Source organism: Podarcis cretensis (assembly GCF_951804945.1).
Source record: "Podarcis cretensis genome assembly, chromosome: 5".
Lineage (NCBI taxonomy): Eukaryota > Metazoa > Chordata > Lepidosauria > Squamata > Lacertidae > Podarcis > Podarcis cretensis.
In genome coordinates, this window is record NC_137174.1 from 53,811,178 (window position 1) to 53,823,700 (window position 12,523).

Here is a 12,523-nt window from a genome sequence, read left to right on the forward strand (position 1 = left end):
AACACTGGTACCATTTGCATCCAGAGATGTTTCTGCCACAAATGAATCTGAGAGCTTTCCCCAAATATGTTTTGTGGTCCCTCATGACTAAAAGAAGAAAATTTGAAATACATTTGGGTATGGCCACCCACTTCTTCACAGTCACTGGAGGATCCAACACATGAAACACTCCAGTGCACATTGGGAGATGGCAAATCAATGGGGTTTAAAGCCATTATCTTTGCGCTGGATTGTGCTTCGTGCTACTAGTTTCTGTGTTGAACAGGGCCAGGTGAAGGGCCAGGGTGGTGAAAATCAAAAACCAATACCACAACAGGAAACGAAAAGCAGCATGGGGTCAAAATGATATCTTGAACCCCATCTCATCTGACTCCAGCCGTGAGCCTTGTTAAGAAACTACCATGAAAGAAATAATGTTTTAGATGTCTGAAAGCAGGCTGCCTTGCCAGGTGAATTAGATTCAAGCTGCTCATGGGCTGAAGGAGGGGAGATGCATGGAAAGGGAGCCTCAAAAATTCTGCACCCTTCTCTAAAGTCACAGATGAAATACTGACCCCGCTCTGAATCAGAGCGATCTGAGGAAATGGTTGATCCAGTGCTGTCCATTCGTATTCGCTCGATCTCCTGAGAGCCCTGCAGCTGCTCCAATCTTCGCTTTAAGAATCTTTGCTCTCTTTCCAGGTTATCAAGCTGGTGCTGGCTTCTCCTGTCAGCCTCTTCAAGTTTCTGCCATGATAAAAAGCAAGCAAATTATTGTTTCTTGACAGCTACGGTATGTTCTGCCTCCACTGTCAGAGGCAAGATGCCCCTGAGTGCCAGCTGTGGGAATCACAAGTGGGCAGAGTGCTGTTGCGCCCCAGAGCTGCTTGTGGGATTCCCATAGGCATCTGGTAGGCCACTGTGAGAACACAATGCTGGACGAGATGAACCTTTTCTTACATCCTTACAGAGGATTTCCCTAGTATTTTTCTGCAGACTCATTTCCCTCTGTTGACTAACATCTGAAATGAATTATGTTCTCGGGTGGCACCAAAACAGCTTGCTGGTGGTGGCAACAAGAACGAAAACATCTCTGTGAGGATTCTGGTGAGTAATTAACAGGACAAAATCAAGGGGAGATCGAGTATAGCGCTTAATTAACACGGAACGCTGCACTGTCAGCTCTCTCCATTAGTGGATCATAGTCTCCTGACCCAGGAACATTCAGCCCTGTTCAGATTATTTAAGTGGAAAAGGCATTAGAAGTTTTTTTTTTTTTAAAAAAAAAAAGGTTGGTGTACCCTTGTTCATTTGGTTTATTAGGTATTTCTTCGAAGCAGTTTCCCAGTTGAACAGTGGTTTATGTAATCTGCTGCAGACTCCTTTGATCGCAGCTGGGAAATCTTACCAGGCCAGTGCACAGGGTTTCCTGATGGCCAGCATGTTGCGTAACTCTAAAGTCATCTCAGGCTAATGCCATCCGTTTAAGCAAGCACGGTTCCCCTCCCTTGCTAAGCCTGAGCTGTTCCAGTGTGTTTAAGCACATCCTGATCCCTGTGAGCCTGGCACTACCCTTTGTTAAAGCAAACCATCAGGAGAAGAGTCAGAAAAACTGCAAACACGAGCACCTGCTGTGTTGCTTCAAAACAGTCTGGCTCTTTCTTTGTGTTGCTACTGACTATTGTGCTGGCTTTCCCTTTTCAGGGCATTAAAACAAACCAACAACAGTTAACACTGGTGGCCCTTAGCAGCATTTCCCTGTAGCATGTGGCCTGGCTCAGTTGCTTAAGTTACCTGGAGTAATTTGTGCTGAACATCAGATTCTCTCTATGGCACAATTTGGTCTAGATTATGTTGAATGATCTTTCACTGGTCTTGCCTTGCTTCTGAGATTGGGCTTGATTTTGAACAATTCCGTCCAGCTCAAATTCTACTATTTCCCCCCCTTTCCATCTCTGAAGAGTTTAAAGCCCAACTTGAAACAACACTTCTGCTGCTATTATTAATGCAGCAATTTTGTTAGGCTTTAAGGCAGTAAGGGACACTGCTATTTTTATTTCAGTGTGCATATTACAGTTTCAGGAGAAATTCTAGCCAAGTAAACATCTTACGATTTCAGCCATATTATTTACTATCCTGTTTTCTTCAATATTTCAGTGGTATTTATACACTCAATATATTTGAGAGTTAATTTACAAAGAATGCCAGCAGAAGGGCACATCATTTCAAATGATCCAACTCTTAATTTAATTTTGTGGAAAAATCTGCATTCTAAGACTATGATTAATGACATAATGAATCACACCAGATATAAATTTTAGGTGCACGTAGTAAAGTGCAATAAACTCATTGCATATAGCCAAATACCTTTCCAAAGCATTCATACTACATATTAGTTTTGAACTCATTCAGAACCTCCCAATCTTGAATATGCTATAGGAACAGCCTGGGGAAGACAGAAACCTTCCCACATCTGACTGCAGCTTCTCCTGCAGTGAATTCATTAAACTTTTGTATCTTTCTATTATAGTTTCTAACATGAAGCTGAGAGCCGCAGTTTGGATATTATAGTGATTATAGTCTGTTAAAACTCCAGTGCAAGCCCTACTGGAATTAATGGTGTTTGCACAATAAATATTTTTCAATTGACTCCAATGGCTTACAGACTGCAGTGTACTGCACAACTCCTATTGATTTTAATGGCATTGGTGCAAGACAAACTCTTGATGAATTTCCTGGTTTGTGAAACTGCAAACGCTCTGGAGTTTAAAAAGAATCCTTTAAAAACAAAGAGTAGCATTTCAGGAACAGTATTCCCAATGCTAGGTCGATCTGTACATTAATGGCCAAACTAGGGCTGCAATCCTATGCACACTTACTGGGACTCAGTAAAGTCTTATTGAATTCACTGAGCCCTTTTCAAGTCAACATGCATAGGACTGTGCTGTAAAAAAAACAAAACAACTTACAATGTAATAATGTTATGGTACTAATCCTCCAAGGTAGGGTGTCAACTTTCCTTAGTGCAATTATGGCTCCTAGATAATCAAAACTTCATTACCAGACTAATCTTACTGAAATGTGCTGGAAAAACACAAAGAGATGCAGCTCTTACCTTGATATGTGCTTTGGCTTTGTTAAGCAGCCCGAGGGTTGTGTGTCTGGAGCAGTCAGGTCCTAGTGGTATCAGAACTTTTAAACGTTCTAGACACAGGCGGAGGTGAGCTCGTCTGTAAGGAAGAGATGTGGGAGTCAGAGCTGCATTTCATTAGATTCCCAAACAACAGTACCCCAGTTCCCCCAGGCATCTGGTAACAACCTTGTTGTTTCAGCCGCACCTGACATTCAACAGATTTCACTTTACGTGGCAAAACTCTGACCTCAATAGAATGGTATGTTCAATAAGGCACAGGCAAAGGGATTAACTAGATGATCTGTCCCATACATTGTGGGAAAAGTCAATCCATTGCCTTCCTTATAGTTACCATCTACAGTGACCTAAGACGAAGTTCATTCCCAGACATAAATGCAACGACTGGTTATACATCGGCAACACCTATCACATACTCATTGGAGTACTCCTGAATTTTTCAGTGTTCAGTAAAGAAACTTGGAAATGCAGTGGCCCCATGTACTAAATAGAGCTCAAACCAAGACGGCATGTTCAACACCACCACCATTATTCTTCCATCGCATGCAATTATTTTGACATCCAGCCACTGTGTTTAGGGAACCGATTCAAGATGTTTCCTATTAAAAGATCAACAAGGAGCCTAGGATTATACAATACCATCATGTAGTGAGCACAAGACATACAGTCCTTCATATGTAACAGTACAGAGGGCCTTCTTGGTAGTGGCGCCCTCCCTGTGGAACTCCCTTCTTTCAGATGTCAAGGAGACAAAGAACTACATAATTTTTAGAAGACATCTGAAGGCAGCTCTGTATCAGGAAGTTTTTAATGGTTGATGTTTTATTATGTTTTGATATATGCTGTAAGCCGCCCAGAGTGGCTGGGGAAACCCAGCCAGATGGGCGGGGTATTAAAAAAATGAATATTATTATTATTAATAATACTACAGATGAGTCCATGGCAAGGATGCAAACTGAAACCATCTCTCCTCAATAAAATACAGCATCCCATACCCTGGACAAATGCAGATCCACAAGTCAAGGTCCTGATGAATATTAGCACATCAATACCAGACTAGCTAACTCGAAATACAACTGCATATCAGACTCATGATTGACTGCTAATTTGCATTCTTTAAAATATTCGGTATACTACAGGACAGGTAACAGGAGCCTAAATCAAAGTAAATATTACACTACAACAGCATCTACCAAAAAATCTAACCTTGATTGGCTTAGGCCCAATGAGCAAAAACAAAACAGAAAAAAAAACAAAAATAAAAATAAAAATAAAAACAAACCTTTTTAACACTTGCTAAAAGATAAGGCTTGAGGTTTTTTGTAATCTTCGAGGGAATAAAGCAATACAGCTATGGGTAATTCTGCTTCCCTTCAACACTAGAATGAATGGCAGAGTCATGAGGCGTTTCTTGGTCAACCACAAAGATTTCAGTGGAACACAGGAGTACACTAGACCTAAACTAACATAAAAAAGCCTTGAATCGTGATCAGAAGCGAATGAGGAACCACTGCAGATGCCAAAGCATGAGTGTAACATACTGCTAGTGACCCACTCCTGTCAGGAGACAAGAGACAGGCTGGTGCATTTTTTGTACCAGCTGGAACTCCTAAACAATCACTCACAGCCAACCCACACACTTGACAAATCCAGCTTTAAAATCACAACTGACACAAACACTGGTTGTCAGGACACCCTTAGATACAAAGGACTACATCCTTTTCAAGTCTTCTAGCATGGTCTTCCCTGAAGCAGGGAGAAATCACTACTGGCCCCATAGAAAACGATCCAGATATCGTGAATTATAGTTCACCTGCCACTGGGCTTCTACTTGAGAAACAAAGGCAAAGGGCAAAGACAGGTGCACATGAACAGTTATTCATTTAAATAAGAGCAAACTGCACTTTCCTATAAAATACAGTGGTACCTCTGGTTGTGGATGGGATCCGTTCCAGAGGTCCGGCCGGATCCAGAGGTTTCCACAACTGGAGGACCATTTCTGCGCATGTGGCTAAACCCAGTAAAATACTTCTGGGTTTGCCACTTTTGCGTTCCAAAGTTTACATAACCAGAGGTACTACTGTATCAGGCATTAAAAACTTCCCTGAACAGGTCTGCCTTCACTACTCTTTACAATGCCTACTAAAAACATGTCAGCTCTCCCACTTTCAGGAAACACGATGATGGAGGGGGCTGCAAAGTTTATTGTAGGGCTAAAAGCGGTGAAGGGAGCCAGGGAGAGAATTCAGGGTTACAGCTAGAGGTGGAAAGAAGCTGTCTGGACGCCAAGTCACTCATGGAAAGCAATAGAGGACTGGATCTGGAATACAAGTTTCTCAGAAGTCAGGTCTACCCAGGCCTCACTGCCGCTCAGTCACGGATCTACTACAAATGGTAGCCTTGGATTCTAGGTATATATGTGCATATGTTTACTTATTTGGACCCTTTATTTCCCACACACCCCGTTCCCTGGGAGAAGTCCTTCATCATATCTCCAGTTGTGGCTGTTCCCAGCACCTCACTAGATAAAAAGCACATCTATCCATTCTCAGGTCAAAATAAAGACCTTCCTGACCCTGATAAGACCATGCAGACTACACTGAGGTGAAGTGAGGAGGCACTGAACACACAGAATTAAGTTAGAGCTCATTTTGAATTCAATATGCAAAATTATTTTATTAAACACTCCCATCAAAATATTTAATACAGCGCCACCCACATACATGGTGCTTTAAAGGAATATATGCAAAAGAGCCAGTTTCTTCAGCTAAAAACCTGAATTTCAAATAGGATACGAAACAGGGAGGCAAGGTGAAGAAACGTTTTATTCCCCCCCGAACCGTTTTTAAGATGATGCAGAACACTCCTCAACAATGGCCAAAATGCCCATCTTCTGAACTAAACCAATAAAGGTAGAGTTGGTAGCCGTTTGTTCTTGCGTCCCTTTCCTGAAGAAATCTCCCCAATGCTCATTCACAGCCTGCGACTGAAAGTGAAATCCCCAAATCGATAACACCATGACGTCAGCCTCTCCGTTTACACTGAAGGCCTCCCGAGTTCCTGAAAGCCTTCATCAGTCATGTTCATAGACAAAGGAGGGGAATGCAAGCTCAGTCCATCTGAATGAAGGCCGAAAAATTAGTCTGGGTGCTTCATTTACATTTTGTATTTCACATGCACTATTGTTAGTAATCTGAAAGGAGTCCAGGAGGGGGGAGGTGTTGGTAATCGCACAATTATATCACTGACAAGCAAGGATGATTAAGGGTGGTGGGGTCAGGGGTTTGGCTGATGAACTGTCAGAGGAAGAGTAGCACCCACTAGAGAGGACAGCCTGTCAGTGTTCGTATTCCAAAAAAACTCTTCACAAAAGGCTGTAATTCACTTGGAAAAACAGCCCCAAGGCTCTGACTTTGTCTTTGCTGGATTTGTTTTTTAACACGTAAAAAAATAAATAAAACCTTTAAAAACTCTGGAAGAGAACAATGCATACTAAACACCTTCCATTTCTTGCCCCGGCTTTCGTATCTTTCCTAAAATGGAAAAAGAAAACTATTTAGCACTTCACCCATGCTGCCAATCAAGAGGGCCCCGCAACTCAGATAACAAAATTATATTGACAGCTGCTGGTTGACACAGGGAGTTGACACAAGTTAATGGTTCCCACCCCAGCAACAGGTGCACTTGCAAATGCCTTAGGAGGGCTTTGCTGGACTTGAAGGGTAGTGACTAATTCGAATTAGGGGAGGTCCATGTAGGACTGTTTATGCAAATACACTCAGATTTGTCCAGCCATCTCACTGCAGCAATATAAGATCATCGTATGACTTGAGGGCACAGTATAGCTATGGGTAAACTAATTACATTGCTTTAATTGTTATGCAGAAACAAGTCCCCTTGTCTGGCAGCACTGAAGAAGGGTGACATGAAATTGAGGGTTATGAAGGTTGAACTAGGTTGACAGGACGCATAACCCACATCTTTGACACAAAAGGGGCTCACAGAGTGGATCACAGTTGTAGTAGTAGTAGTAGTAGTAGTAGTAGTTGTTATAAAAAAGCTCCAAAGGAATGACAAAAAAACCAGCTGATGATGTATAGTACAAAACAGCAGATAAAGCTCTCACAGTGGCTTCCAAGATTTTAAAAAGGCTTGGAGGAATAAAAAGGTATTTGATTGCTGTCAAAATGACCATGATGTAGGTGAAACTTCCTGGGGAAAGAGTTCAGAGATGGCTCTCTCCAGGTCACTGCCTTGCCTCCAAAGGTAGAAGCACCCAAATGATAGCTTTAAGACAGCAAACTCAGTGACTGGGTGGAAAAGATGATCCAACACCCGCCTGGGTCCTAAGCTGTGTAAAACTTTTAAAAACTTGGAACAGTCACCACGGGGGCATCTGAAGGGACCACCTGCCCTGAGGGGAGGGGAGAAAAAACACCAACAGCTTCTTCTAAACAAACAGGTTGTCTTTTCCACTTTTTGTAACCCTTCTTTAAAAAGCAGGTGCTTATTGTTGTAATAATCTTCCGTAAGCCGCTTTGTGAGGTCTGCCAGAAAAGTGCCATACAAATACTGTAAATAAATGAAAGGATCTTGCTCTTTGTATCCAACATGATATGTGCGTATTTCTCATAGCTATAAACTGTCTACTCAGAAGTGGCTCTGATTCATGGACTTAGAGAGAGGAATCCATGCATTCAGCTTCAGGGCTTCACTAGAAGAGCAGAGGTTTTGCATAGCAAAGATCCCAAGCTCACTTCCCAACATCTCCACAAAAAGAATCAGAGAGAAAAGAATTCTGGAGAAAAATCTAGAGGGTTGCTGCCAGTCTGTGTAGAGTATACTGAACCAAGTGCACCAAAGTTTTGATTCGGTAAAAAGTGGTTTCCTGTTTTCCTTCAGAGATAGTCAAAATGCAGAACATGATAGTTACCAGGTAACACATTTCATCACCTCTCAATATTTGCCCTTTTGCTGTCTAATTACCTCCCATAGCATTAGGAGTCAACCTTACCAGCTCTTAATATGCAGGTTATGCTGACATAACATAATATCTCACCCAGACACCAGGGGTGAAAATATTTCCTCAAATCTAAAGCAGTGCCTTTAAATTCAGAAAAGCTTTCTGTACATAATAGGGTAGCTTCCCGTCCCTGCATTTTATTAGCCTTGCACATTTAGATAATCTAGAATACCATTATATTTTAAGCAATTAATTCCAAGTGGTAGATGTGGATGAATCCATAGTCTGCAGGAGACGTAAGGATGAATTTTTAGATGGTCAGTATTGGGAGTTGGAACCAGTGAAAAGAACTGGTGAATTTCATATCTAGGAGGTAGGCTTGTGGGCTGAGTCAGAACAAAGGCAACGTTCTGCAGATAACGTCCTCCTCTGCAACATGTTGGAGAATCATTTCCTCTCTGTATCTACACCGTGTGACCTACGTAGATGTTTCCTGAAATGCTCCTAAATGGACAGGCAAAGTACGCACCAACTGGCTTTTGCGCATCCTGCAATCCAAGCAGGATGGGAGTTGACCATGTGCTACTTAGTATCACAATAAATCCTGCAGAACAGGATGCTTCACAAGCAGATGACCTATCAGGCCAAGCTTTGATATCAAAGTTACCAGCTTCCCCACCCACCAAATGTCCCTTATTCAATGACATCTAGCAGGGGCACTTAGATCCTGAGGACTTAAATCTGTCTTCCTTAGTCTACAACAGGACTTTCGCAGAGCAACAGGCACCCTTATTTAAAATACATACCAAAGGTGCCTAGGCAAAAGGACTAAATATTTGATGCAGTTTATGATAGGAAGGAAAGCAGGTCTAACTTGGGGGCGGCTTTGTTGAAGGCTCCCTGAGAGAGGAACTAGGAACTGTATAGCTCCACTACTTATCAAGAGAACCTGGTTTCAGATTAAAACACATGCATAGATTATTCCAGCAGAAGAGGGGAGAAATGTGGAAACTTCCCACCTTTTCTTTTGAGGGAGGGGCATCAGTACAGTCATATTAATCCCCAATAACTGCAACTTTCACACTTAGATTACTGCAACCTGCTCTATGTGGGGCTTCCCTTCCACTTGATTTGGAAGCTGCAGTGAGCACAGAATGCAGCAGCTAAAATACCAAATGGTATGGCTACTTCTACAGATATGACACCAGTGCTTAGGGATCTGCACTGGCTGCTTATCTGCTACTGAGCCAGTTTCAAGGTTTTGTTACTGGCACATAAATCTCTAAACAACTAGAGATCCGAATACCAGCAGATAGCCTTTCCTACAATAGCCCAACTTGACCTTTACAGTCATCAGACTGTGGATTGCCATCCGGAAACCTTACAAAAACAGCCTTTTTCAAGTGTAGCCCCAACCCTCTGGAAAACTCTCCCCCAAGATGCTTCAAACATATCCGAAAACTTGGTTGTGTGTTACTCAGGCCTCATTCTGATGCTTGAGCAGGTTACCATGTTCAGTTGCCGATTTGTTCATTTAAGTGACGAAACTTTTAAAATGCAATTACTGTACTTTGATCTTTATTTGTATATTTTACTGTATTTTGATTTTAAATTCTATATATTTGCAAACCACTTAAGAGAATGATCCAAAAATGCTATGTGGTATATAAATTCTCTTTAAAAAACAACAACACACAACTCTTTCAGGTCATATTTGTCTGGCAGCAGATTGACACACCTTTTGTACTGGTATAAACAAGCAAGCACCAAGGTTGACCTGGTAGCCTATCAACCACACTCCTGATCTTTATTGGGCAAAAATGACTGACGCAAGGCCCTTTGCAGAGACAGGAAGTACCAGTTTTGAAGCACACCGCTTTTTGTAGCACTGAAAGGTATCATTATGAAGGAGAACAGTGTGGGAGAAATGAATGAGGCCAGCTTCCATGTTCATACTGACCTAATAAAGGAAGGTGCTTTGCATTCTCAAAACAGGCCACAAGTAGTTTTAACATGTTAAAACACAAGAGAAGACTCCTGCAAACATGGGTCAAATTTGACTCTGCTATGTAGCTACAGAGTCTGGAGTTCTGCAGCTTCTACATCTCTCGACAGAAAACTGCTGGCTAGCCAGAAGAGTACACGTGCAAGATCCATTCAAAATCAAAGAGGCAAAGATCCTGGCTGGATTAGGCTGATCTGATGCAAAGGTGGATGAGATCCAGTATGTTTTGGGAGGCTCACCTTGCCAGGCAGGCATGAGAAAAGCCTACACCCACCGACATTCCTTAAGTGGGTGCACATGGATGTAATTTCATATTTCCCTTGAACAAAGCTTATGCGACAAGCACACGAGTGCATGTTAAAAGACAGATTGTTCACCCTGCCAGCCTGTGCTTTCTCCTTCTCTCAAGCCACAAAACCCCACACTGCAGTGTGTCACACCACAGTCGGACGGGTCTCCTTTTCCTCCTCTCACTCGGTGAGCAGTCGCCCATCTGCGGAGGGCTGCAATTTCAGAGATACTCTCCACAGTTACAAATGACATCACTCCCTCTGATTATATAATGTTCGGGGAGGAAGCCTATTTTTATGAGCATTTACTGCATTGCTCTGGAGCCCTACTGTACCACGCACATGCAGGGCCAGACACTGCCTCCTCTGCCTCTTGGGCACAGTGACGGCAGAAATCCTGCCAAAACTCGAAGTTTATGAATGATAATTGTAGATTCCCTGCAGATCAGGGCTAGAACACTGAGGGGGCAATTCAGGGAGCACTTTTTTACTGGTTTTAAACACCAGAATATGAGGTCTTTGTGCACCACCACAATTAAGATAGGGATTCCTACTAAAGCTACCACATTAGTGCTGGTGGAAATGTTTACTCACAGTGATAGCTCCACGAGCAGCAATATTGCACAAGAACCAGTCACAACAAGGTTCCCCCCCCCACACACACACACTACCACACCATATTCCCAGTGGCGTCAGAACCCAGTGTGGAGGCTCTTTCCTTATTCAGAATGATCCCTGTGAGAAGCCTTTTCCATGTATTCAGACAGATTTGTACATTATGACCTCCTCATAGAAGTGGCTTTCCCATGTATTGGTGGTTTCATGAGGCAGCACTGATGCCACATTATAACTGCTGCCCAGAGCCACTGCCATGTGGAAGTGTTTCCCATGCTTTTCCATGAAGCTGCTTGTAATGTATGAATCTTCACCCAATGTTCACCTCATATCCTCACATGGGAGAGGGCAGGAGAGGGATAACCTCCATCCCCAAACCTGGGATTTGCATCCAATGTAAGTCATACTTGGAACAGATCCACTGAAATTAATGGACATGACTCATTTAGGCCTACTGATTTCAATGGGTTTACTTACAAAGTATAATTTAGCAAGATACAACCCCCAGGGATTTCCAGTTAAGAGTCGTAAGGGCATATCTGACCACAAAATACAAGGACACAAATATTTGCAATCATTTTTAGCCTCAGATTATATGGAATGTCACTTGCATTTCCCTTCCTATTTTGCAGCTCAATGTTTAACCATTTATCTGCAAAAGGAAGAAAGAGCTACACTAAAAAGGCTCTAGAAACACCCATTTTTTCTGATAAATAGGTTGATGCAGGTAAGGAAAGGAATGATTTTGTATTTACCCAAGTAGGCAAAGATTGCTAGCTTAAATATATCTTTGGACCAATTCAATTAATGCAAACCAAAAGGAGCTTAATTCAGGAATCATTTGCACATATTGTTTATTTATTATTTATTAGAAGTTGTAGCAGCAGCCATTTTTATACAAGAAACAAAAGGGGGGCAGAGACCCTCTCATCCTTTCTTAAGGCTAAAGATATGACCAAGGCTGTACTGCAAAATTCCACATGCAGGAAGTAGTAGGACCACAAAAACGAAGGTGACATATTCAGCACTTTTTAAACCATCTACCCCCCACCCTCCCCATAACTGGGCCAGCTGCACAGAACGCACAATGTCGCTGGTTTGGCATGCACAATCTTAAGAGAACCCAGTCACATTCTGCTAAGGTAAAGGTAAAGGTAAAGGTAAAGGTAAAGGTAAAGGTAAAGGTAAAGGTAAAGGTACCCCTGCCCGTACGGGCCAGTCTTGACAGACTCTGGGGTTGTGCGCCCATCTCACTTAAGAGGCCGGGGGCCAGCGCTGTCCGGAGACACTTCCGGGTCACGTGGCCAGCGTGACATCGCTGCTCTGGCGAGCCAGAGCCGCACACGGAAACGCCGTTTACCTTCCCACTAGTAAGTGGTCCCTATTTATCTACTTGCACCCGGAGGTGCTTTCGAACTGCTAGGTTGGCAGGCGCTGGGACCGAGCAGCGGGAGCGCACCCCGCCGCAGGGATTCGAACCGCTGACCTTTCGATCGGCAAGCCCTAGGCGCTGAGGCTTT

The 12,523-nt window shown here is 42.8% G+C and overlaps 1 protein-coding gene across 3 annotated transcripts in view; it reads right to left on the minus strand.

Moving 5' to 3' along the window:
- MXI1 (MAX interactor 1, dimerization protein) overlaps window positions 1-12,523 on the minus strand; it is a 79,428-nt gene that overhangs the window by 6,583 nt on the left and 60,322 nt on the right. For all 3 annotated transcript variants that reach the window (XM_079976115.1, XM_079976114.1, XM_079976116.1), the window contains exons 4-5: window positions 3,095-3,209; window positions 555-726 (exon numbers count right to left, since the gene is read on the minus strand). In XM_079976115.1, coding sequence (XP_079832241.1) covers window positions 555-726; window positions 3,095-3,209 — 287 coding nt within the window. The remainder of the gene's footprint in view (window positions 1-554; window positions 727-3,094; window positions 3,210-12,523) is intronic.